The sequence below is a fragment of the Scyliorhinus torazame genome, chromosome 17 (genome assembly GCF_047496885.1).
Source record: "Scyliorhinus torazame isolate Kashiwa2021f chromosome 17, sScyTor2.1, whole genome shotgun sequence".
Taxonomy (NCBI): Eukaryota; Metazoa; Chordata; class Chondrichthyes; order Carcharhiniformes; family Scyliorhinidae; genus Scyliorhinus; species Scyliorhinus torazame.
The window spans coordinates 10352578-10378560 of NC_092723.1; the positions used below are offsets into that span (position 1 = coordinate 10352578).

Genomic DNA, 25983 nt, shown 5'->3' on the forward strand with positions numbered 1-25983 from the left:
TGCGCGATGTCCGTTCATTCGTTGTCGCAGCGTCTGCATGGTCTCACCAATGTACCACGCTTCGGGACATCCTTTCCTGCAGTGTATGAGGTAGACAACGTTGGCCGAGTCGCACGAGTATGTACCACGTACCTGGTGGGTGGTGTTCTCACGTGTAATAGTGGTATCTCTCACATGACACTCGCCATCCATGCTCGAGCTGCTGTCACCGGTGGGAGTCCATAAAATCTATGGCCGCAATCACCTTGTCTGCCACAAGCGTGGATGGGGCGCTCGCAGGCAAAGGCAACCAGCTGAGTGCGTCCACATGGTCGATCCTGGTACCCAAACGGTGTACTTGCGAGTGGCAGGCAGGAGTACCCCCCGCTGGATCCGGACTGACACAATCGGCCGGGTGCTCGTGTCCTCCCGGAAGAGGCCGAGCTTGTGGTCCGTTATGACAGTGAAATACCGACCATACACATACTGATGGAATTTCTAAAGTCCAAAGATATCACCCAGACCTTCCTTCTCAAATTATGCGTATGCCAAGGTTCAAGAAAAACGTAATGTGGCCGTCCAGGCCGTCACTCCACACATGGGCAGCGTCGTCCAGTGCCATAAGGGAAAGTATTGCACGTTAGAATTAAGGGTCTCAGGGAAGGTACAGTAGCGCAGTGGTTAGCACTGCTGCCCCACAGTGCCGAGGATCAAGGTTTGATCCTGGCTCCGGGTCACTGTAAACTTGGAGTCCCCACATAGCTGGACAGTTTTATCAGGTTTCATCACTGACACCACCGGCACAGCCCATTCTGCAAACTGTATGGGTCGGGTGACTCCTAGATCTTGCAACCATTGCAGTTCTGTGTCCACCTTAGGAAGTTCACCTTAGCGCATATGGAACCAGCCTTGCCCAAAAGTGCTGGGGCTGAGCATTAGGGTGGACATAAATGTGGGCTCTGGTACCCTTAATCCTGCCCAGACTTTCCTGAAAAACCTCCGGATATTTACTCAACGCATTGCAAAGATTGACGGAGCCATTTTGAATGATTTGCTGACAATCAAATTGAAGGACCCTCAACTCGTCTCTTCCAGGTAAGTTTGGACCTGGACTATGTGTGACTACTAGGGGCAGGTGGACCACCTGCTGTCCACATGCCTCCAGCGTCACAGTGGTCCCACAATTTTTTACTGGTTCCTCTGTATAGCATGAGTCCCATATGCAGCCATTCAACAGTGTGAAGGTCCACAATGGAGACGGCAGCCCCCATATCCATCTCCATGGATACCGGGTGCCCATTAACCTGTAAAGTAACCTGAATTGGTGCAACCTTTGGAGTCAAAACACAATTCAACTGCCTTTGAAGTCTTCGTCCTGGGAGTCCACGTGCAAGGTCCTCGTACAGGATGGCTGCTGCTGTTGTCGCGGGCGGCGTGTCCTGTGCTGCTCTGGGCGGTCCTGACGCTCACGAGAACTTCAACCACAATGGCGGCACCCCGTCCTCCTTCGAGCGAGGCACACCACCGGGCTGCGGCAGCGCCCGCGACGCGAACACCGTCATGAACCTGCCTTGGTGACTGCTCCGCTGGAGGAAGTCACGGCGGACCTGCATCGTCCCGTGGCTGACATGGCGACTGAACGAAAGGGCGACCCAAGTTATGCACACTATAAGCAAGGGCGCACACACACACACACACACACACACACACACACATAGGTGAGGACACGCATACACATCTGTCCTGTACCTTTTCTGCGGGATGGCCCGTCCAAGCACCGTAAATGAGTTTAAAAAGTCTGTAACGACGCACCGTGATGCACAATCAATACTCTCGAGACAAAGAGGAGTCATATCTAATCGGCTTTAATCAGCTAGAACTGTACCCAGCAGCGATGATACAGAAAGTGAAGGCTGCTGGGACAGCATCAGTTCTTATACCCCGCCTCTCAAGGCGGGGCTATGTACATGAAATGAAAATTGAAAATTGCTTATTGTCACAAGTAGGCTTCAATGAAGTTACTGTGAAAAGCCCCTAGTCGCCACATTCCGGCGCCTGTTCGGGGAGGCTGTTACGGGAATTGAACCGTGCTGCTGGCCTGCCTTGGTCTGCTTCCAAAGCCAGCGATTTAGCCCAGTGTGCTAAACAGCCCCTATCAGCCAATGGTAGACCCCTAGGTCTAGCCAATGGTCATTCACCTCTCAGGTATCGCAATACCTGGTATTACCACATCCGCTACCTTTGCATAATCACAGTTTGGGGTCCAAATCCATTGCCACAACTTCATTGAACGACCTGGAATCCAGTGCAGCTGGGTAGGTCAAACGTTTGACGTTTCCAAATTCCTGGGCCCCGCCGGCAATCAGAAGGAACTCATTTTGTCAGCCTTCCCCCAATATTGCATTTGCTTGGAGGAAGCATCGCATGCGCTCTGCGTACTGATTCCAATCCTGCAGCCCCGCATCGAAGGCATCCAATTTACCCAACAACAGTATTTCAAATGATGCAACGCACCACACTCAACATGAACTTCCTGCGGATAGGCGAATCGCCAGGCATGTCCGGGGCTTCCTTAGATCCTCGTCGCCACTATATTAACTCATAAGGAAGCTGTTGGTAATGAGGGTGAATTTATTTACAATTGCAAGCTTAGCACAGCATCTCACTCCCAGGGCAGACCTCGCTGGGAGGTTGGGTCTGATCAGGCCCTGAGTCGGGCCTGCTTTTATAACCTGCCATAACAGCCCAGGTAGTTGGCCTTCGCTCCAGGCCTAAGGAGCTCGTATTCTATGACTCCCACAGGGAGGTCAATGATTGTTTTCCCATGGTCCTCACGGGGGTTATAACATTCTCACATGAAAAGGCTGAGCTGTGATATGATTTCTGCATTGTGGAATGCCCTGGGTGCTGGATAATGGAGATCAAGACAGGCTTTTCACCTTGCCTGGAACAGTAGAACCAGAGGAGAAGGCCTGCGCTAAAAGGAAATGAACATCAAGACTATTCTGTGGTAATAATATAGGAGGCAAGTGGTTGCAGTAGAGAGGGTGCGGAGGAGATTCACCAGGATGTTACCTGGGCTGGAGCATTTCAATTATCAAGAAAGATTGGATAGACAAGGATTGTTTTCCTTGGGGCGGCTGAGGCTGAGGGGGGACCCGATTGGGGTGTGTAAAATTATGAGGGGTATAGAGAGGGTGGAGAGGAAGGAACATTCTTCTCCATTCCTCAATAGCCAGGGGATATAGATTTAAGGTAAGGGGCAGGAGGTTTAGAGGGGATGTGAGGGAAAGCTTTTTCACCCAGAGAGTGTTTGGAATCTGGAACTCGCTGCCTGAATGGGTGAAAGAGAGAGGAAATCACAACATTTAAGAAATATTTCAATTGAGCATTTGAAATGCCATCGCACACAAGGCTTTGGAACAAATGCTGGAAAATGGGATTAGAGTAGGTATGTTCTTGATGGCCAGCACAGACATGGTGGGTGAAAGAGCCTCTTTTCCTGCTGTAAAACCTCTATGTCTCCATGACGGTAACAATATTTGAGTGAGCAAAAGGTTAACCTATGAAATGGACATGCTGGGGATCAGTGGAAACAGTTAGTATCGAGCCATTCAAATGCAAAATCGATTCCTTTCTGAATCTGATTTTTTTGAGATTACGTCTATGTGTAATTGGAGCCATGAATTACAGTGAATGTAGAATATTTGGTAGCAAGAAGGTAACTTTGAAAACAAAAGTTCCCGAAGCTTTCCTCCACTGGGGATTTTCTGATGCCAGTTCTAGGGTCTGCTGTAGACTGATTGATGGGAAATTGATCCCTTCGGTCAGCCATCAATGTCATTCTATTGTGTGACTACAAGTTGAATGGATATTGGCATTTCTTCAGCCTAACCATTGCAGAGCCCCATAAACCCATTTCACTTCGAGGTTTTGCTCATTTGTTTTCTCATGAAATGATGGTTGGTGCAGGAAAGTGAATTTTTTTTAATGGGAAACATGAGAATCAGAATATCAGCTTTTGTCCCTTTTCTGCATTGCTGGATGAACTTGGTATGTCTTTGTCGTATGACTAACATAGCCTGCAACCAACCAAAACTGAGGGGCACATTCTTAATTCAGGGCCTTCGTGTTACTCACAGAATATTTTACAAAGCGGTTACAGTATTGTTAAACCATTACCAAGAAAGTGACATTAATATGTGTTTTGGATGGATGGCGGGCAGCAATATGGAAACAAAGTCTAACTCAAGTTTCCTGTTCTGATTACTTACTATGCTGTAAGTGCGAGTGTTAAACCCAAGTGACCCAAGAAGAACAATCTGTAGTTAGTCATATTTAGATGAGAACACAAATGGTGCTCCGTGTTCAGTCAGGCATGCATCCTGTACATGCCCATACCAGAATTTTCCATGCCCTATTATTATTGCTGTGTTTGGCAAAGAGAATCATTGTTTCACAATGTGCACACCGAAGGCTATTTTGCTTGCCCTTGTCAATAGTTATGATATCAAAAAATGTTATATCTTGGGCTGGAACCAAAGCAAGAAAAATGGGTACAGTGATTGTCATTTTATTTTAAAACATTATTCGGGTACTTAATCCTTGATGGTCCAGTATGGGAGCGTCCGAGTCTTTCCGATTCCAGATTGGAATATGCATCTCAGCTCTTTCTGCAAAATTTCAGAGATGAGAGTGTATCTTTATTCTAGCCAAGTACACAAGATTATATGCAGTATTGTACATTTGCGGTATATTCTGCATGCGTTCGTGTAAAAGATGAGTTTCTGAGACAAAATTCTTATCCAGAAAGTAAGGGGTTAACCACTAATCCGCCCCCCCTCCCACTATCACAGAGTGCCAGGTCGGAGACTTCCTGCATAACGTGCCCTCCAAAAATAGCTCAATAAGTATTCTTAATATTGAATTTTTATTCACGTCATGGAGACAGAGGGAGAGGTCTTGTGGTGCATTGTGTAGGGTCCCCGCCTCTGAGTCAGAAGCCTGGGTTTTAGCCCCCCCCCCACCCCCTAGGATTTGATGGCCAAGGAAGGTGCGTTCGTAATGCGCTGAAACTGGCTGTCAATCTGCAAAACTTGCCAATGGCTGGTGGTCTGACCTGGAGAGATCCTTGGTCAACCATGCTTGATGGGGGCTGGCGTCTCTTAAGCTATAAGCCCCTAGCAACAGATAAACAACCTGTTCCAGAAATTACTAACTATGGAAACAGAAAAAAGTCTGCTTTAGTGCTCCACTAGGGGTGGGGAGAAAAATGGAATTGGAATGGGGACAGAATTTACGCTAAATTCATCAGATTCGTCAAAATAAAGCAAAATAACTGTGCAAATTTGTAACATTTAATTCAATTTTGTTCACAGCACAGAAAGAAATACGGTTCAGTAGCAGAGCATAGAATCATAGAATTTACAGTGCAGAAGGAGGCCATTCGGCCTATCAAGTCTGCACAGGCCCTTGGAAAGAGCACCCTACCCAAGCCCATGCCTCCAACTTGTCCCCATAACCCAGGAACACCACCTAACCTCTGGGCACTAAGGGGCAATTTAGCATGGCCAATCCACCTAACATGCACATCTTTGGATGCACAGAACTTGTACTAAAATCCATAAAAAGCACTCTCCTCCTCATCTTCAAATACTGCACCCCAACCTGTTTTTTTGAATTATATCATCATATGGATCATCAACATCATCTTCATCAGCAATCATGTCATCATTGGCCATATCTTTCCCCAAATACTCATCTTCTGTACCATCAAGTGGATTGGATATCCCACATTTCTGAAATTATTTGCCGGCAATCTCTGTTCTGACTTCATCCTGGGCCTTTGCAACCCATCCACACAGGATGACTAACGACTGAACCATATGCCGCCTCACTTGGTGGATGTCTTCTCTCCTCTGATCATCCAGTTATTCCACTCTTTTCTCACACTATCCTTGAAGGGCTTGTTTAGAGAGACGTCCAATGGTTGAGCGAGACCGGTTAGAGATCACCGGGGATCATTGCTACATCAACGTTTTGGGATCTAACTCCAGCAAAAACATCATCGACAAGGTGTACATGGCCCAGATGTGAAAACCTTTCTCTTTACGTAATCCTCCAGGTTGAAAACTTGAAACTTTCCTCAGCCATATTTTCAAGCCACCTTCATCCATCCATCCTCTATGCGAACGTGGATAACCCACTCCTTTGGGAGTTGCTGTTTGCCCTTGAATATCACCATTGGCTTGAGCTTTGTCCCACTGGAAATACAGCGGGTGAATCTATTCTTTTCACGGCCAGTTGTTTTCACTAGCACTGTTTTTTCTCTAACTTTCCTCACAGTTTAAGCAGCTGGCATGTCAAAATTCATGGCAGTCTCAACCATGTTCCCAAGACAGACCAATCTGTATCCATTCTTTGTCGGTGTTTGATTCTAAAGCACTGAAATGCGATAGGTTTGTCATTACGTCCTGCTGCGTAATCTTGGCCTTCTGTTGCAGTGCACAATTGTCTCTCTTCGTAAACCTGGTCTACCATCTAGGGCTGGCTTTGGAATCTACAATACCTAATTTTCTTGCTTGTTTCAGGGTGAAGATTTGGGTAGATCCACGAGAAACTGAAAAGCCATTCTGGCGATTTTCATTGCCAGATTTTGCAACTTTATTTTCTGATGCAGTACAACAACAGGTGGCATTTATTTATTTTTTTACCCAGAGGTTGATGACTAATGTTGCTCTTTTTAGCTTTAGTTTTATTACCTCTGATTATGTCACCTTTGCTCACGAGTCGCCAGGTATCTTTCTGATACAGCCACGTGGTTCAAGCTCCAGTTATGATTAATAGGTCGGCACACCGCTTAGTAAGATTGAAATCAACGGTCATTTATTAGATACAACAATTAATGTTTACACAATAATCCTACTATCTATATCGAAACCTACCACTACTGGCCAATACGTAACTTTAGGAAGGGCCCGCCAGGTCAGGGAAACGAATGGCTTATCGAATCGGATCTGGCCCGCGGGATTCAAAAGGCTGATACGGGTCGATGGCTAGGAGTCTTTATCGGGTAGCGATCGCTGGAGTCAAACTTACAGTTTCTGGTCGATGTTCTTGCGAAGGTCGCGAGCAGGAGAAGAAGGGAGAGAGAGAGAGATCTGAACTTGGCCCCTCACTTTATAGGGCCCAGGGGCTTCCTGCCTCTCGGGGCGGCCCTTGACCCTGAGTCCCAAGTGATTGGACTTGTTCCCAGTCACTGGGTTCGATATGCTCCAATAGTGGGGCGATTCCTTGATCGGGGGGTGGTCGTTCACCTGTCTTTGTTTCGGCCACTGCAGGCGCCGACAGGTCTGGCCCGGCATTCAATTGCTAATATGTTGCAATTGTTCCCGGGGATAGCCGATTAAACTGCAGATGTCTGGGTTGATGTGCTGCTAATAGTCTTGAGTATCGATCTGGGCCAACTTCCCCAGAGCCGAATACGCTTTTCTGTCTGCAGCTGTCCGTTTGTGTCCTGGTGGCTGCTTTTCCCATCAGTCTTTTTGGTTAGCTATTTTAAATCGGGTTTTGGCCAAATTAATAGGGAATCAGCCATTTTAGGTGGCTACACTAACTGGAGCTCATTGGCTGAAGGGGTGGTGGGGTCGGAAACCCTTCTTTTATTTTTAAAAACACTTGCATATGCACCTCATGTGCTATCGCACTTACAGGGCTACAAACCAAGAGTTGCAAGGTGAGATTTGACAGGATAGCTGTTTTGTGGTTGGCACAGACACACTGAGACAAATGGTCTCCTTCTGTGGCCATTTGGTGATTAGAATCATAAAATTCCTACAGTGCAGAAGGAGGCCATTCGGCCCATTGAATTTGCGCCGACTCTCTAAAGGAGTACCCCATCCTGGCCCACTCACCCGACCTATCCCTGGAACCCCACCTAACCTACACATCTTTGGACATTAAATAGCAATTTTATCATGGCCAATCCACCTGATCTGCACATCTTTGGACTATGGAAGGAAACTGGAGGAAACCCATGTAGACACAGGGAAAGTGCAAATTACACACCGACAGCCACCCGAGGTCGGAATTGAACCCAGGTTCCTGCGCTGTGAGGCAGCAGTGTGCCACCCTGCCACCCTACAGCACAGGAGGAGGTAATTTGGCCCATTGACTCCATGCCTGTTAAACAATCTAGTCAGCCGCTTCCCCCACTCTATCCTTTCAGCTTGCAGATTTATTTCCCTTAAGCGCCCATCCAATTTCCTTTTGAAATTATTGATCGTCTCTCTCCACTTCCACCGCCTCTGCAAGGTGCTGCCTTCCAGAGTTCCACCCTGTAACTCTCATTAAAACAGCTATTTACAGGTGGAAACCTCCAACTCCAATGACGTTGTCATACTTACTGTGTTTCTATGGTGCACATACCAACCAGATTCACCTGCTCTTGGAACTAGTCTGTCCCTTTTGTGGGGGGAACGATGAATTGGATTCAATTTGAATCGGCTTTTGGAGCATGCAAGGAGATGGGTTAGGGGCTCACCCTGTCCACTTTGCTTACTGGCTTTGTAACTCTGGGATGGCACAGTGACTAACACTGCTGCCTCCCAGCGCCAGGGACCTGGGTTCAATTCCGGCGTCGGGTGACTATCTGTGTGGAGTTAGGCATGCTCACCCCGTGTCTGTGTGGGTTACCTCCGTGTGCTCTGGTTTCCTCCCACAGCCCAAGATATTCAGGGTAAGTGGATTGGCCACCCTAAATTGCCCGTTGGGAGTCCAAAGATGTGCAGGTTAGACTAAGGGGTTTGGCGGATAGGATGGGGGTGTGGGCTTGGGTGGTGTTCTTTCAGGGGGGTGGGTGCACACCCGATGGGCCAAATTGCCTCCTTCTGTACTGTAGGGATTTTAAAGGGTGGGGGGAATTGAAAACTTTGGAAAAGGTTTAAATGGGGGGTTTGCAATCTGCCTGAATGTTAATCATCACGTCACGGTTGGACTGTGGGGGAGGTGGCACAGTAGTACTGTGGTCAGCACTGTTGCTGCACAGCTCTAGGGTCCCAGGTTCGATTCCCGGCTTGGGTCACTGGCTGTGCGGAGTCTGCACGTTGTCCCCGTGTCTGTGTGGGTTTCCTCCGGTAGCTCCGGTTTCCTCCTACAGCCCAAAGACGTGTGGGTTAGGCGGATTGGCCGCACTCAATTGCCCCTCGGTGTCCAAAGGGGCAATTGGTGGGTTCCGGGTATGGGGGCAGAGGTGTAGGTTTAAAAGTGGGGTGGTCTTGCCAAGAGCTGGTGCAGACTCGATGGGCCGAATGGCCTGCTTCTGCACTGTGAACTGTAGATCTATAAATCCTCGCCCATTCCGCCAGCCCCAGCATTGGGCTCAGTCTGTGGAGTGGCAACTTTGCCCACTCGCTACTTTGCCCATTCGCTACTTTCTCTGATACATGGGGAGTTCCAAGGCGCCGTGACGCGGAGGGCGGGCTCTGCTGCCCCCCTCCCTCGGCCGACGCTGATTGGTCCGACCACCTGTCAATCCGCGGCGCAGGCGCTCCGATTGACGGGCGGTGATGTCATTGCCGGGGGGGGGGGCACGCGCGCGCCTGCGCGGGGATGGAGGGACGCTGCGCTGCTGGAGTGGCGCTGGGAGCCGGCGGAGGAGCTGCTGGAGCGGGAGGCCCCGTGTCACTGACTGACTGAACGGCCCGTTAATGAGTTACCGCCGGCAGTGCCTCACATCCTCCATCAGGTAACACTTTAACCCGAATAAAGGGAATGAGGTGTCTCAATCTGTCCAATCCCAGCACCAACTCCCCCTCCCCTCCTCCTCTCTGAGGGAGGGGGACAGCAAAGAAAACCCAAAAGGCAGGAGCCGGAGAGAGGGAGACACCCACCCACCCACCAGGAGAGGAGACCTGCAGGAGGCTCCCACACCAAAGCCAACCTGCTTCAAAGCTGACAGGGGTAACAAAGCGGTTCCTTCCTTCCCTCTCTGTTTGTAAATGTCTTTGGGGACCCACTGGCAGGAGGAAACTTTCCAAACTCTGAGAACTGGGAGTGGGAAATAATTGATTCTCTGGGCTCGATCCTCAAGCAATCTTTTTGACTGACAGTTCAGGATTGGAAATGCAATTTGATTTTCTTTCTGTTCTCTCTCCCCCCCCCCCCCCCCCCACACACACACACACACTCACAAGTTTTGTCAGAGGATTTATTTTAGTAATATTTATTAAATCTTCCATCCCCAATGTCATCATCATAGTCAGAGTGGGAGTTGAATGATCAAAATGTTGGCCGCCTTTTTTTTTTTTGCCACAGTGGTTTCCTGACTGAATCACATTGAGACTGGTTTCGAACAAAATGCAGTGTGTCGATTTGGCCCCCTTCCCTCCCCTAAATACATTACTTCAATGAAATGTTAAATGTGTCTTTTTTTCCCACTCTGTTCACAGAAACGAGATTGTAACTGTTTCCCATGCCAGACTGACTCGAGAGATACCACAGAAAGAACCCTTCGCCCTCACTGTTCCTGTTATTGCACTGGAAGGGAGTTTTTCTTTTAACGTTTGAAAAAGTGCCACATTTCCACCATGAAGCTGGTCGGGTGGATTGAATTCTGACGACAAGTACAGTTCTGCCAATTCCACCTGGGGATGAGAAGCTGAAAAGGATCTTTCTTGCCTAAATCTTACAGTCAGTTTGCAACCACAACAAAAACTGCAGAGCTTGCCTTTATTTTTTTTTGAGGGGGAAAGGGGAAACAAACATTTAAAAGCTTTTTAATATTTGAAACCGATTAAGAGGAAAAGAGAACAAGGAGACGGATTATGATATTCCAAAGATTGTGAATACACGATGTCTAACACCACAGAACAGAAGGAGCTTGGCCCACTTTACCACGCCAACGGGAATGTCTACCCTGTTGGCAGCTCTGATGAATTTGCCATTTCTATAATTCCAAGTTCCTCCATGGAGCTGGTTGAGGCAGACAGTTCAGACTATTTAACAGAGGGGCGAGAACAGGGTGAAAGAGTGGAGGCCGTAGCGAGAGACTCTCATGCCAATGCCAAGGGTCTGAGGGAGGAAGATGCCCTTCTGGAGAATGGCAGTCAGAGTATCGACAGCGATGAGATTATCAGCGAGCCAAGTCGAGGTCATGATTCCCTAAAAGAGACCTCTTTCTCTATAGGACTGCAGGTTGTGTTCCCATTCCTGCTGGCAGGCTTCGGGACGGTGGCAGCTGGGATGGTCTTGGATATTGTACAGGTAAGTGCACATATGTTTGTTTTTGTGTGTGGCTCCACCATCAGTAGCACCAGACAATCTCTCCAGACTAATAACTGCAAGTAGAGGACTCGGGTCTTCAACCAAACTGCTTCTGAAATAGCCCCAGGCTTTTTTCCTAAAAGTGGGAAGACTCCCTTTCATTCATCTCTCTGCCCGGAGGGGGAAATTAAAGGTGGTCTCCATTGCAGTGACCGTTCAACAATGTGGAAATTTTTGGCAGGGGACACGTACTCTACCACGTTCTGCAGTTGGCGCACTCCGGTGCCCAGTTAATACTTTTTCCACTGAAGAAAATGTAACTCCTCCTTTAAAGTCCACTTTGCATTTCCCTTGTAATGACTGTATGGTTTTGAAACTGGTTCTTGTTAAAATTGAAATAAGTAAAGTGTACATGGCATGCATAAAAATCACTCCCATGTTTACTTGTGGAATGTCAGAACCCCCTTGGATAGAAAAGGCTGCCTTGTGTGCCTTGTACTAGCTGCAATCCAGCAGAAATGCTAAATGTAACCTTTTATTCACATGTTATACTCAGTGGCAACTGTGAAATATCGTTGTTCTTTTTTTGTGAGGGGGAAAGAACTTGCTGGCAAGTTTCTAAATCTTTCTGATGGGCTAAGTGATTTGTTCAACCTCTTCAGTTTAGTATTTTGATATTTGCTTCGGGAGATTTGACATTTTATTGAACCACTTAATTCAGTTGTAAAAATTGATCAGTAGCGTACTCTACGCTGATGTTATTTTAGAATAATAATTTAGCTTTGCCTTTTCATGTTTTGCTCTCCCTAGACTCTGGTACAGTTTGTTCCTTTTATGTAAAATTGGAACAAAATTTGTCTATAAGCATTGAGAATTGGGTTTTGGCATTCTTTCATGAACCTGGTGGGGAAAATGACTTCAATGGCCGGCTGGAAAACCACAGTGGGTGTCATTTAATAGTGGCACTCTCGCTGTGTTGCGTGGGGTGCCCAGGTATCTTAACTGTACAACTGGAAGGATTTCTCTCCTTGAGATTGGCACCTATTGCAATTTGAATACAACACTGCAGAGTGATGCCACTTTGCTGGCCAAGAATTGCCCTCCTGTGTCCCACTCCAGCTCACAGAGTGCTTTTTAAAATGGGAGAAAAATATTTATTGCGGCTTGGAGACCGGGGGGGAGGGGGGAGGGGGAGATGTCATGCATTCTGAGTCACACTCCGATATTAGGGGAAATGGCCAAAAAAGATAGGCTTTAAAAAGTGCCTTGAAAGAAGAGAGAGGGAGTACCAGAGCGGTTTAGGGAGGTACTACCTGAGTTTAGGGTCTTGGCACATGGAGGCTTGGTGACTAGTGGTGGAGTAACTAAAATCCGGAATGCTCAAAAGGCCAGGGTTGTGAGCCTGGAGGAGGTCGCAGAGAGAGGGAGGGGGAAAAATAGTGGAGGGATTTGAAAACGTGGAGGTGAATTTTAAAATTGAGGCAATGCTTAAATCGATGGACCTGAAAATAGGCCAATAAGGATCTGTGGTGTGTGAGCGGGTTCAGTGCAAGCTCGGACACCGAGCAGCAGAATTTTCAGTGACTCCTAATTTCTGGAGAGTAAAATGTCCGAGGCTGGTCAGGGATAGTCAATTCTAGGGGTAATGTGTCAATGGGGGCTTCAGCGGATGAGACTCAACCGGATGAGACTCAACAAGGAGGAGATGACCAATGTTATGAAGGTGGACATAAGTGATCTTGGTGATTGGCCTGGGTAAATATGGGCGGCACGGTAACACAGTGGTTAGCACTGTTGCTTCACTGCTCCAGGGTCCCGGGTTCGATTCCCGGCTTGGGTCACTGTCTGTGTGGAGTCTGCATGTTCTCTCCTTGTCTGCGTGGGTTTCCTCCCACAAGTCCCGAAAGACGTGCTTGTTAGGTAATTTGAAAATTCTGAATTCTCCCTTAGTGTGGCGACTAGGGGCTTTTCACAGTAACTTCATTGCAGTGTTAATGAAAATGAAATGAAAATCGCTCATTGTCACAAGTAGGCTTCAAATGAAGTTACTGTGAAAAGCCCCTAGTCGCCACATTCCGGCGCCTGTTCGGGGAGGCTGGTACGGGAATCGAACTGTGCTGCTGGCCTGCCTTGGTCTGCTTTAAAAGCCAGCGATTTAGCCCAGTGTGCTAAATCAGCCCCATGTACTTGTGACAATCAAGATTATTATCATTATAACCTTTGCATTTGCTTAGCAAATCTTTGACAAAACTCCCTTTTGCCAGTTTGCCATTTTTAATGATTTGGGAGCCAAGAACGTAATTTTCTGCATACTAATGAAAATAATAATGTAAACAAATATTTTCCGAGACATTTCTTTGCCTAACTTCATCTTGCTGAAGAAAGGGAGAATTAATACAAAATATTGGTTGAGAGTAATTCCGCATTGGCATTCCCAAATACTTGTAGCACAAAGACAAAGAATGCATCCAATCCCGTTCTTCTGGTCTATGTTGATCTAAGGATCGTGGCTTGGGTGGTATGCGTGAATATCAATAAGGATTTGAAAAGTCACACCATAAAAATGGCACTTTAATACCATGTGCCATTAGTTGTTCTTTTTTTTAAAATCTATCAATTTGCAAGACAAATAGTGTGGTGTTAATAATCAGCTTAAAATTCAAATTCCATTGCCAACCTCTTGCAGCAATTTTACTTTGCATTCGGTGGGAAAGTGCTCATGCCTTAATCATGATAATCTTTGTTATTGTCACAAGTAGGATTCCATTACTGCAATGAAGTTACTGTGAAAGTCCCCTAGTCGCCACACTCCGGCGCCTGTTCGGGTACACTGAGGGAGAATTCAGAATGTCCAAATTACCTAACAAGCACGTCTTTCGGGACTTGTGGGAGGAAACTGGAGTCCCCGGAGGAAACCCACGCAGACATGGGGAGAACGTGCAGACTCCGCACAGACCGTGACCCCAACCGGGAATCGAACCTGGGACCCTAGTGCTGTGAAGCAACAGTGCTAACCACTGTGTTACCGTGCCAACCATCATATGGAAAAGCTGCTCTGAATTTGCCTTTTTTTTTACAATACCAGTTATCTGTAAGTCACGTTCACGGCTTCTCAAATTTTTGGCTATGGAAAACAGATGGCGTGTGTCTCACACGCACGCGCAGACGCACCGCACGCGCAGACACACCGCACGCGCAGACACACCGCACGCGCAGACACACCGCACGCGCAGACACCCCGCACGCGCAGACACCCCGCACGCGCAGACACCCCGCACGCGCAGACGCCCCGGCACGCGCAGATATCCCGCACGCGCAAATACCCCGCACGCGCAGACACACACGCATGCGGAGACACCACGCACGCGCAGACACCCCCGCACGCGCAGACACCCCCGCACGCGCGGACACCCCCGCACGCGCGGACACCCCCGCACGCGCGGACACCCCTGCACGCGCGGACCCACCCGCACGCGCAGACACACCCGCACGCGCAGACACACCCGCACGCGCAGACACACCCGCACGCGCAGACACACCCGCAGGCGCAGACACACCCGCAGGCGCAGACACACCCGCACGCGCAGACACACACCCGCACGCGCAGACACACACTCGCACGCGCCGCACGCGCAGACACCCCGCACGCGCAGACACCCCGCACGCGCAGGCACCCCCGCAGGCGCAGACACCCCCGCAGGCGCAGACACCCCCGCAGGCGCAGACACCCCCGCAGGCGCAGACACCCCCGCAGGCGCAGACACCCCCGCAGGCGCAGACACCCCCGCAGGCGCAGACACCCCCGCAGGCGCAGACACCCCCGCAGGCGCAGACACCCCCGCAGGCGCAGACACCCCCGCAGGCGCAGACACCCCCGCAGGCGCAGACACCCCCGCAGGCGCAGACACCCCCGCAGGCGCAGACACCCCCGCAGGTGCAGACACCCCCGCAGGCGCAGACACCCCCGCAGGCGCAGACACCCCCGCAGGCGCAGACACCCCCGCAGGCGCAGACACCCCCGCAGGCGCAGACACCCCCGCAGGCGCAGACACCCCCGCAGGCGCAGACACCCCCGCAGGCGCAGACACCCCCGCAGGCGCAGACACCCCCGCAGGCGCAGACACCCCCGCAGGCGCAGACACCCCCGCAGGCGCAGACACCCCCGCAGGCGCAGACACCCCCGCAGGCGCAGACACCCCCGCAGGCGCAGACACCCCCGCAGGCGCAGACACCCCCGCAGGCGCAGACACCCCCGCAGGCGCAGACACCCCCGCAGGCGCAGACACCCCCGCAGGCGCAGACACCCCCGCAGGCGCAGACACCCCCGCAGGCGCAGACACCCCCGCAGGCGCAGACACCCCCGCAGGCGCAGACACCCCCGCAGGCGCAGACACCCCCGCAGGCGCAGACACCCCCGCAGGCGCAGACACCCCCGCAGGCGCAGACACCCCCGCAGGCGCAGACACCCCCGCAGGCGCAGACACCCCCGCAGGCGCAGACACCCCCGCAGGCGCAGACACCCCCGCAGGCGCAGACACCCCCGCAGGCGCAGACACCCCCGCAGGCGCAGACACCCCCGCAGGCGCAGACACCCCCGCAGGCGCAGACACCCCCGCAGGCGCAGACACCCCCGCAGGCGCAGACACCCCCGCAGGCGCAGACACCCCCGCAGGCGCAGACACCCCCGCAGGCGCAGACACCCCCGCAGGCGCAGACACCCCCGCAGGCGCAGACACCCCCGCAGGCGCAGACACCCCCGCAGGCGCAGACACCCCCGCAGGCGCAGACACCCCCGCAGGCGCAGACACCCCCGCAGGCGCAGACACCCCCGCAGGCGCAGACACCCCCGCAGGCGCAGACACCCCCGCAGGCGCAGACACCCCCGCAGGCGCAGACACAGCCGCAGGCGCAGACACAGCCGCAGGCGCAGACACAGCCGCAGGCGCAGACACACGCGCACCGCAGACACACGCGCACCGCAGACACACGCGCACCGCAGACACACGCGCACCGCAGACACACGCGCACCGCAGACACACGCGCACCGCAGACACACGCGCACCGCAGACACACGCGCACCGCAGACACACGCGCACCGCAGACACACGCGCACCGCAGACACACGCGCACCGCAGACACACGCGCACCGCAGACACACGCGCACCGCAGACACACGCGCACCGCAGACACACGCGCACCGCAGACACACGCGCACCGCAGACACACGCGCACCGCAGACACACGCGCACCGCAGACACACAGGCACGCGCAGACACACAGGCACGCGCAGACATAGAACATAGAACAATACAGCGCAGTACAGGCCCTTCGGCCCACGATGTTGCACCGAAACAAAAGCCATCTAACCTACACTATGCCATTATCATCCATATGTTTATCCAATAAACTTTTAAATGCCCTCAATGTTGGCGAGTTCACTACTGTAGCAGGTAGGGCATTCCACGGCCTCACTACTCTTTGCGTAAAGAACCTACCTCTGACCTCTGTCCTATATCTATTACCCCTCAGTTTAAAGTTATGTCCCCTCGTGCCAGCCATTTCCATCCGCGGGAGAAGGCTCTCACTGTCCACCCTATCCAACCCCCTAATCATTTTGTATGCCTCTATTAAGTCTCCTCTTAACCTTCTTATCTCCAACGAAAACAACCTCAAGTCCATCAGCCTTTCCTCATAAGATTTTCCCTCCATACCAGGCAACATCCTGGTAAATCTCCTCTGCACCCGCTCCAAAGCCTCCACGTCCTTCCTATAATGCGGTGACCAGAACTGTACGCAATACTCCAAATGCGGCCGGACCAGAGTTCTGTACAGCTGCAACATGACCTCCCGACTCCAGAACTCAATCCCTCTACCAATAAAGGCCAACACTCCATAGGCCTTCTTCACAACCCTATCAACCTGGGTGGCAACTTTCAGGGATCTATGTACATGGACACCTAGATCCCTCTGCTCATCCACACTTTCAAGAACTTTACCATTAGCCAAATATTCCGCATTCCTGTTATTCCTTCCAAAGTGAATCACCTCACACTTCTCTACATTAAACTCCATTTGCCACCTCTCAGCCCAGCTCTGCAGCTTATCTATATCCCTCTGTAACCTGCTACATCCTTCCACACTATCGACAACACCACCGACTTTAGTATCGTCTGCAAATTTACTCACCCACCCTTCTGCGCCTTCCTCTAGGTCATTGATAAAAATGACAAACAGCAACGGCCCCAGAACAGATCCTTGTGGTACTCCACTTGTGACTGTACTCCATTCTGAACATTTCACATCACCCACTACCCTCTGTCTTCTTTCAGCTAGCCAATTTCTGATCCACATCTCTAAATCACCCTCAATCCCCAGCCTCCGTATTTTCTGCAATAGCCTACCGTGGGGAACCTTATCAAACGCTTTGCTGAAATCCATATACACCACATCAACTGCTCTACCCTCGTCTACCTGTTCAGTCACCTTCTCAAAGAACTCGATAAGGTTTGTGAGGCATGACCTACCCTTCACAAAGCCATGCTGACTATCCCTGATCATATTATTCCTATCTAGATGATTATAAATCTTGTCTCTTATAATCCCCTCCAAGACTTTACCCACTACAGACGTGAGGCTCACCGGTCTATAGTTGCCGGGGTTGTCTCTGCTCCCCTTTTTGAACAAAGGGACCACATTTGCTGTCCTCCAGTCCTCTGGCACTATTCCTGTAGCCAATGATGACATAAAAATCAAAGCCAAAGGTCCAGCAATCTCTTCCCTGGCCTCCCAGAGAATCCTAGGATAAATCCCATCAGGTCCCGGGGACTTATCTATTTTCAGCCTGTCCAGAATTGCCAACACCTCTTCCCTACGTACCTCAATGCCATCTATTCTATTAGCCTGGGGCTCAGCATTCTCCTCCACAACATTATCTTTTTCCTGAGTGAATACTGACGAAAAATATTCATTTAGTATCTCGCCTATCTCTTCAGACTCCACACACAATTTCCCATCCCTGTCCTTGACTGGTCCTACTCTTTCCCTAGTCATTCGCTTATTCCTGACATACCTATAGAAAGCTTTTGGGTTTTCCTTGATCCTTCCTGCCAAATACTTCTCATGTCCCCTCCTTGCTCGTCTTAGCTCTCTCTTTAGATCCTTCCTTGCTACCTTGTAACTATACATCGCCCCAACTGAAACTTCACACCTCATCTTCACATAGGCCTCCTTCTTCCTCTTAACAAGAGATTCCACTTCCTTGGTAAACCACGGTTCCCTCGCTCGACGCCTTCCTCCCTGCCTGACCGGTACATACTTATCAAGAACACGCAGTAGCTGATCCTTGAACAAGCCCCACTTATCCAGTGTGCCCAACACTTGCAGCCTACTTCTCCACCTTATCCCCCCCAAGTCACGTCTAATGGCATCATAATTGCCCTTCCCCCAGCTATAACTCTTGCCCTGCGGTGTATACTTATCCCTTTCCATCATTAACGTAAACGTCACCGAATTGTGGTCACTGTCCCCAAAGTGCTCTCCTACCTCCAAATCCAACACCTGGCCTGGTTCATTGCCCAAAACCAAATCCAACGTGGCCTCGCCTCTTGTTGGCCTGTCAACATATTGTTTCAGGAAACCCTCCTGCACACACTGTACAAAAAACGACCCATCTATTGTACTCGAACTATATCTTTTCCAGTCAATATTTGGAAAGTTAAAGTCTCCCATAATAACCACCCTGTTACTTTCGCTCTTATCCAGAATCATCTTCGCCATCCTTTCCTCTACATCCCTAGAACTATTAGGAGGCCTATAAAAAAACTCCCAACAGGGTGACCTCTCCTTTCCTGTTTCTAACTTCAGCCCATACTACCTCGGAAGAAGAGTCCCCATCTAGCATCCCCTCCGCCACCGTAATACTGCTCTTGACTAGCAGCGCCACACCTCCCCCTCTTTTGCCTCCTTCTCTGAGCTTACTAAAACACCTGAACCCCGGAACCTGCAACATCCATTCCTGTCCCTGCTCTATCCATGTCTCCGAAATGGCCACAACATCGAAGTCCCAGGTACCAACCCATGCTGCCAGTTCCCCTACCTTGTTTTGTATACTCCTGGCATTGAAGTAGACACACTTCAAACCACCTACCTGAACACTGGCCCCCTCCTGCGACGTCAAATCTGTGCTCCTGACCTCTATACTCTCATTCTCCCTTACCCTAAAACTACAATCCAGGTTCCCATGCCCCTGCTGCATTAGTTTAAACCCCCCCAAAGAGCACTAACAAATCTCCCCCCCAGGATATTTGTGCCCCTCAGGTTCAGATGTAGTCCATCCTGTCTGTAGAGGTCCCACATTCCCCAGAAAGAGCCCCAGTTATCCAGAAATCTGAATCCCTCCCGCCTGCACCATCCCTGTAGCCACGTGTTTAAATGCTCTCTCTCCCTATTCCTCATCTCACTATCACGTGGCACGGGCAACAACCCAGAGATAATAACTCTGTTTGTTCTAGTTCTGAGCTTCCATCCTAGCTCCCTGAAAGCCTGCCTGACATCCTTGTCCCCTTTCCTACCTATGTCGTTAGTGCCAATGTGGACCACGACTTGGGGCTGCTCCCCATCCCCCCTAAGGACCCGGAAAACACGATCCGAGACATCACGTACCCTTGCACCTGGGAGGCAACATACCAAACGTGAGTCTCTCACGCTCCCACAAAATCTCCTATCTGTGCCCCTGACTATCGAGTCCCCAATTACTAATGCTCTGCTCCTCTCCCCCCTTCCCTTCTGAGCAACAGGGACAGACTCCTTGCCAGAGGCCCGTACCCCATGGCTAACCCCTGGTAAGTCCCCCCCCCCCCACAAGTATCCAAAGCGGTATACTTGTTTCTCAGGGGAACGACCGCAGGGGATCCCTGCACTGACTGCTTTTTCCCAGTCCCTCTTACAGTTACCCACCTATCTCCAATCTTTGGTGTAACTAATTCTCTGAAGCTGCTATCTATGACCCCTTCTGCCTCCCGAATGATCCGAAGTTCTTCCAACTCCAGCTCCAGTTCCCTAACTCGGTCTTGGAGGAGCTGGAGATGGCAGCACTTCCTGCAGGTAAAATCAGCAGGGACACTAACTGCATCCCTCACCTCAAACATCCTGCAGGAGGAACATTGCACTCCCTTCCCTGCCATTCCTCTAACTTTCTACCAAGATCTGGCTAACAACTAAATTAAATTTTTTATAAAAAATAATAATAATATAATAAAATATGGTACTTACCTCAGACCAATGGGTTTTATTAATAGGTTAGAGGAGGAGGGCGGGTGGGAGACACTACACGTGTAGTGTCTCGGGTTTCCTCTCCACCAGAATTTATTGGTGAGGGTCTTCCCAGACGTCCGCGGGTCGACTTCCTGTTCCCGCCTAAAACACTAATTTTAAAAAAAAAATTCTCAGCTCCTGCTGAAATTGACTAACCAGCCAGCTCCACTCCCGCCGAAATCGACTGGCCTGCCCCTGCAAAGACAAGTACTTTTAAAGGACAGACTTACCTCCCAGCAGCCACTTCCGCACTGCTCCCGCTGAAACTGACTCACCAGCTGTTCTCCCTCCGAAATCGACTGGCCTGCCCCTGCAAAGACAAGTGCTTTTAAAGGACAGACTTACCTCCCAGCAGCCACTTCCGCACTGCTCCCGCTGAAACTGACTCACCAGCTGTTCTCCCGCCGAAATCGACTGGCCTGCCCCTGCAAAGACAAGTGCTTTTAAAGGACAGACTTATCTCCCAGCAGCCACTTCCGCACTGCTCCCGCTGAAACTGACTCACCAGCTGTTCTCCCGCTGAAATCGCTCTCTTTCTCGCTCTCTTTCTCGCTCTCTTGCTCTCTTTTTCTTTTTCTCTTTCTCTCTTTCTTTCTCTCTCTCTCTCTCTCTCTCTCTCTCTCTCTTTCTCTCTTCCTCTCTCTATCTCTCTTTCTTTCTCGCTCTTTCTCGCTCGCTCTCTCTCTTTCTCTCTCTCTTTCTCTCTCTCTTTCTTTCTCTCTCTCTCGCTCTCTTTCTCGCTCTCTTTCTCGCTCTCTTTCTCGCTCTCTTTCTCGCTCTCTTTCTCGCTCTCTTTCTCGCTCTCTTTCTCGCTCTCTTTCTCGCTCTCTTTCTCGCTCTCTTTCTCGCTCTCTTTCTCTCTCTCTCTCTCTCTTTCTCTTTCTTTCTCTCTTTCTCTCTCTCTTTCGCTCTCTCTTTCTCTCGCTCTCTCTCGCTCTCTTTCTCTCTCTCTCTTTCTCGCTCTCTTTCTCTCTCTCTCTCTTTCTCTTTCTCTCTCTCTTTCTCTTTCTTTCTCTCTCTCTTTCTCTCTCTTTCTCTCTCTTTCTTTCTCGCTCTCTCTTTCTCTCTCGCTCTCTCTCTTTCTCTCTCGCTCTCTCCTTCTCGCTCTCTTTCTCTTTCTCTCTCTCTCTCTCTCTCTCTCTCCTTCTCTCCTTTTTCTCTCTCTCTCTTTTTCTCCTTTTTTTCCTCTTTCCCTCTGTAGCATTCCAGGTCGTCTCCGACTTTGTGCGTTTTTTTTTAAACAAATGTTCTACCTCTTGGTGGTTGCTTCACCTTTAATCTGGTTTTCTTTCAGAGGAAGAGGAGGTTGATCTGGGTTACACTATTCTAGGATAGAAACACTTCTGATCTGACAGTGCAGTTTTACTTGTTTATCCAAGGGCAGCACGGCTGTGAAGTGGTTAGCACTGCTGCCTCACGGCACCGAGGTCCCGGGTTCGATCCCGGCCCTGGGACACTGTCCGTGTGGAGTTTGCACATTCTCCCCGTGTCTGCGTGGGTCTCAGCCCCTCAACCCAAAGATGTGCAGGGTAGGTGGATTGGCCACGCTGAAAATCCCCTTCATTGGAAAAATAATAAATGTGTACTCTAAATTTATATTTTTTAAAAGTTGATTGTTTTTCCTTTTTGCCCACACTGAAATGTTAGTCTTCCGATAGGAGGTTGCAACCGGACTTAAAATGGGCAGCACGGTAACATAGTGGTTAGCACAATTGCTTCACAGCTCCAGGGTCCCAGGTTCGATTCCCGGCTTGGGTCACTGTCTGTGCGGAGTCTGCACATTCTCCCCGTGTCTGCGTGGGTTTCCTCCGGGTGCTCCGGTTTCCTCCCACAGTCCAAAGATGTGCAGGTTAAGTGGATTGGACATGGTAAATTGCCCTTGGTGTCCAAAATTGGGGTTACTGAGTTATGGGGATAGGGTGGTGGGGTGGTGTGGGCTTGGGTAGGGTGCTCTTTCCAAGGGCCGGTGCAGACTCGATGGGCCGAATGGCCTCCTTCTGCACTGTAAATTCTATGAAATAAAAGTTGACTTCATCAGTCCAGGGCAGCACGGTGGCGCAGTGGGTTAGCCCTGGTGCCTCACGGCGCCGAGGTCCCAGGTTCGATCCCAGCTCTGGGTCACTGTCCGTGTGGAGTTAGCACATTCTCCCCATGTTTGCGTGGGTGTCGCCCCCACAACCCAAAGATGTGCAGGGTAGGTGGATTGGCCACGCTAAATTGCTCCTTAATTGGAAAAAAATGAATTGGGTACTCTAAATTAAAAAGAAAAAAGACTTCATCAGTCCAACTGGGTCCCAATTCCAGCATTGGGTCCACCAGCGACCCTAGATTTAACTCTCTGTTTTGGGAGTTAAGAGCTCAACAGCATAAGCTGGAAATTGTTTTCAGATGCTTGTGTAACCTTCTTCAGTTCCAGGCTTGGTGAGTTTGGGATGACCACCGTAACCTTTTAAGCAGCAGTGATCCAAAATAATGAGGGTTTAAAGTTGCTCTTTGTGGTTGGCCAGAAATTGCCACCTCCCCACCCCGTTCTCCGCAATTCAGTCTGTGCTTCCAGACTCCCGTCGTGTCTGGCTGCTCGCAAGTCCTATGCGGAGAGCAGAAATTTCCAGATCCAATCGAACGCGGCCAAAGAATCTTGATTATTTTGGAACGTGCTTGATTTTTTTTTTTACAGCCCAAATGAATCCTGTAGTTTATTGCCTGCTCCTGATCAGCTCAAAGAAAGGGGAGCGAGTAAACTTACCCAGAACCGTTTCTAGTGGAGCTGCTTAGTTACCGTTCCCTGAGTGAATCTGCAGCATATTCCTCTTTTAATTAAGAATCCATAAACATTTCCAAAGCCCTGAACAAACTGGATTGCTTTGGACAACTTGCTGTATGGTTAAAGCCATTTGCTCAACCTGGAAATATGAAAGACAATGTGATATACTCACAGCTCTGTAGTGAAAGTTCTTGCAGTGTGCTCTCATCATCCCATACGGGCTTTGACCTGCCCTTATTGTGATGTAACAAATTGTACTGCCGTTTATTTTTAAATCTGTACTTTTATTAGTCTGCCTGAAGTGCTGGACAGTTCATTCAGAGAGTAGAAAATTGTGAAATAGAGAACCATCTGGCTGTCCGAAAGCACTTTCTAACCAGTGAAGTACTTCAGAAGTATGGGCACGTGTTTGTTATGTAAGAAATGGAACAGTAGAACATGTGACTCTATGGAATTTCTTGCCCAGTGAAGCAGTTGAGGCTCCTTCATTCAATGTTTTTAAGATAAAGATAGATAGTTTTTTGAAGAATAAAGGGATTAAGGGTTATGGTGTTCGGGCCGGAAAGTGGAGCTGAGTCCACACAAGACCAGCCATGATCTCATTGAATGGTGGAGCAGGCTCGAGGGGCCAGATGGCCTACTCCTGCTCCTAGTTCTTATGTTCTTAAGACCCCACAAACAGCAACATAACCACCAGTAATCTGCTGACCAGCAATCAATGGTGTAAAATATACTTTATTCGCAAATTGTCTGAAAGAACGTCACAAGCATTTCAAATTGGCCATCGCAGAAAGAGCATTAATATTCAAGCTTTCTGGATAGACCAAGTTGTACTCTTCGAGGTGCTGAAGGATGATTATTGACAAAGACATGGGGCAGGTGGGCGGGAACTTCCCTGTTTTTCCACGTGGCAGAGTTTTACAGCACAAAGTGGTCCATTGTGTCCACACTGGACATCAAGCACCAATTGACTCGAATCCCATTTTCCAGCACTTGGCCTTGTATGCTGGGGCATTTCAAGTGCTCCATGTAAAAACGTCTGAAATGTTGTGAGGGTCCCTGCCTCTGCCACCCCTTCAAGCAGCGAGTTCCAGATCCCCAACACCCTCTGGGTGAAAATGACACACCGTCACAGTCTCTAACCCGGCAACACACACACACCGTCATAGTCTCTAACACGGCAACACACACACACACACACACACACACACCGTCACAGTCTCTAACCCGGCAACACACACACACACACACCGTCACAGTCTCTAACCCGGCAACACACACACACACACACCGTCACAGTCTCTAACCCGGCAACACACACACACACACACACCGTCACAGTCTCTAACCCGGCAACACACACACACACACACCGTCACAGTCTCTAACCCGGCAACACACACACACACACACACCGTCACAGTCTCTAACACGGCAACACACACACACACACACACACACACACCGTCACAGCCTCTAACCCGGCAACACGCAAACACACACACCCCGTCACAGTCTCTCTAACCCGGCAACACACACACACCGTCACAGTCTCTAATCCAGAAAAACACACACCATCACAGTCTCTAACCCGGCAACACATACACACCGTCACAGTCTCTAACCCACAAAAACACACACACACCGTCACAGTCTCTAACCCGGCAACACACACACACACACACCGTCACAGTCTCTAACCCGGCAACACAAACACACCCCGTCACAGTCTCTAACCCGGCAACACACACACGCACACACACACACCGTCACAGTCTCTAACCCGGCAACACACACACACTGTCACAGTCTCTAACCCGGCAACACACACACACACATACACACACACACACCGTCACAGTCTCTAACCCGGCAACACACACACACACCGTCACAGTCTCTAACCCAGAAAAACACACACACACACAGTCACAGTCTCTAACCCAGAAAAACACACACACACACCGTCACAGTCTCTAACCCAGAAAAACACACACCGTCACAGTCTCTAACCCAGAAAAACACACACACGCACCGTCACAGTCACAGTCTCTAACCCAGAAAAACACACACCGTCACAGTCTCTAACCCCGCAACACACACACAAACACACACCGTCTCAGTCTCTAACCCGGCAACACACACACACACACACCGTCACAGTCTCTAACCCGACCACACACACACACCGTCACAGTCTCTCTAACCCGGCAACACACACACACACACACACACACACACACCGTCACAGTCTCTAACCCAGAAAAACACACACACACACCGTCACAGTCTCTAACCCGGCAACACACACACACCCACACCCCGTCACAGTCTCTCTAACCCGGCAACACACACACACACACACACACACACACACACCGTCACAGTCTCTAACCCGGCTATATACACACACACACACACAAACACCGTCACAGTCTCTAACACGGCAACACACACACACCGTCACAGTCTCTCGAACCCGGCAACACACACACACACACACACCCCGTCACAGTCTCTCTAACCCGGCAACACACACACACACACCGTCACAGTCTCTAACCCGGCAACACACACACACCGTCACAGTCTCTAACCCAGAAAAACACACACCGTCACAGTCTCTAACCCTGAAAAACACACACACGCACCGTCACAGTCTCTAA

General features: G+C 50.0%; 1 protein-coding gene across 2 annotated transcripts in view; it reads left to right on the plus strand.

The window, feature by feature from the left end:
- Window positions 1–9573: 9573 nt before the first annotated feature.
- Window positions 9574–25983, plus strand: part of LOC140393704 (solute carrier family 41 member 1-like) — a 77981-nt gene continuing 61571 nt past the window's right edge. Inside the window, exons 1-2 of one of the 2 annotated variants that reach the window (XM_072480003.1) lie at window positions 9574–9724; window positions 10428–11241. In XM_072480003.1, the coding sequence (XP_072336104.1) occupies window positions 10831–11241 (411 nt within the window). In that variant the 5' untranslated portion in view covers window positions 9574–9724; window positions 10428–10830. Of the gene's footprint in view, window positions 9725–9775; window positions 9940–10427; window positions 11242–25983 lie in introns of those variants that run through there. The other variant, XM_072480004.1, reaches the window with a different exon arrangement.